This window comes from Penaeus monodon, chromosome 25 (genome assembly GCF_015228065.2).
Source record: "Penaeus monodon isolate SGIC_2016 chromosome 25, NSTDA_Pmon_1, whole genome shotgun sequence".
In the NCBI taxonomy this organism is placed as follows: domain Eukaryota; kingdom Metazoa; phylum Arthropoda; class Malacostraca; order Decapoda; family Penaeidae; genus Penaeus; species Penaeus monodon.
The window spans coordinates 10,114,113-10,114,947 of record NC_051410.1 but is presented as its reverse complement, the minus strand read 5'-3'; the positions used below and the strand labels follow the sequence as shown (position 1 = coordinate 10,114,947).

At 39.9% G+C, this 835-nt stretch overlaps 1 protein-coding gene across 1 annotated transcript in view; it reads left to right on the top strand.

Annotated features, from left to right (window-relative positions):
• LOC119589523 (probable 4-coumarate--CoA ligase 1) overlaps positions 1-835 on the top strand; it is a 13,863-nt gene that overhangs the window by 7,947 nt on the left and 5,081 nt on the right. The window contains exons 2-3 of the mRNA XM_037938124.1: positions 98-219; positions 556-692. Coding sequence (XP_037794052.1) covers positions 98-219; positions 556-692 — 259 coding nt within the window. The remainder of the gene's footprint in view (positions 1-97; positions 220-555; positions 693-835) is intronic.

Sequence of the window (835 nt, the reverse complement as noted above, 5' to 3'; positions counted from 1 at the left end):
CCACCAGTATCAGAAATACATTGAGACTAAATTCAAACGTAATACCAAAGCGATTACAGACTGAAGCATAACATTCTTTCCTCCTTTCTTCTAACAGGTTTGCATCGCAGCCACTAAGGAGAGAAAGACAACTACCAATCTTGTCTTACATATCTACGAATGTTTCCTTTAACCAAAGTCAAACTCGGTCTTTTGCCACTGCTAGTATTAAGCACCAAGGTTTGTGGTATGAAAAAGATGAACGAAGTGAAGTGATTCTGATTTATATTTATTTTAATGTAATTGTTTTTCTTTGTAACTGATTAGTATCTTCGTGATATTGATAGAACTTAATTGAGATTGTTAACCTTATAATAATGATAAAACTTAACAGTAATTGGAATAATGAATGAAATATCTTACTAGAGGACTTGAATACCTTAATACTAATTGGAATAACCTAAGTGGAATAACTACAATTATAAGGAATGAAAAAATATACCAGATATATGACAATAATTTTGATGATAATACCACAAGCCAATTTACCCTAATGGAAGCCCCCCCCCCCTCCAGGTGCCTTGAACCAAGTCGTCGGCGAGGACAAGGTGTTGCGATGCCCCTTCCAAGACTCCATGGCTCCCGTCCCCGGCGGCTCGATCGTCCTGCACGTCATGAAGGCCTTGGAGGAAAATGCGGACAAAGTGGCTCTGGTAGGATTTGGTGGGGTTATGTGGTGGATTAGTTTGGTGGCGTATGGGAGATTTTTTTCTTTTTTTTTGGGGGGGGGGCAGGGGGGTCGTCGTTCGTGAGTGACTTGCTATACCATGCACTCGTGATTGTACATGGAAATAAG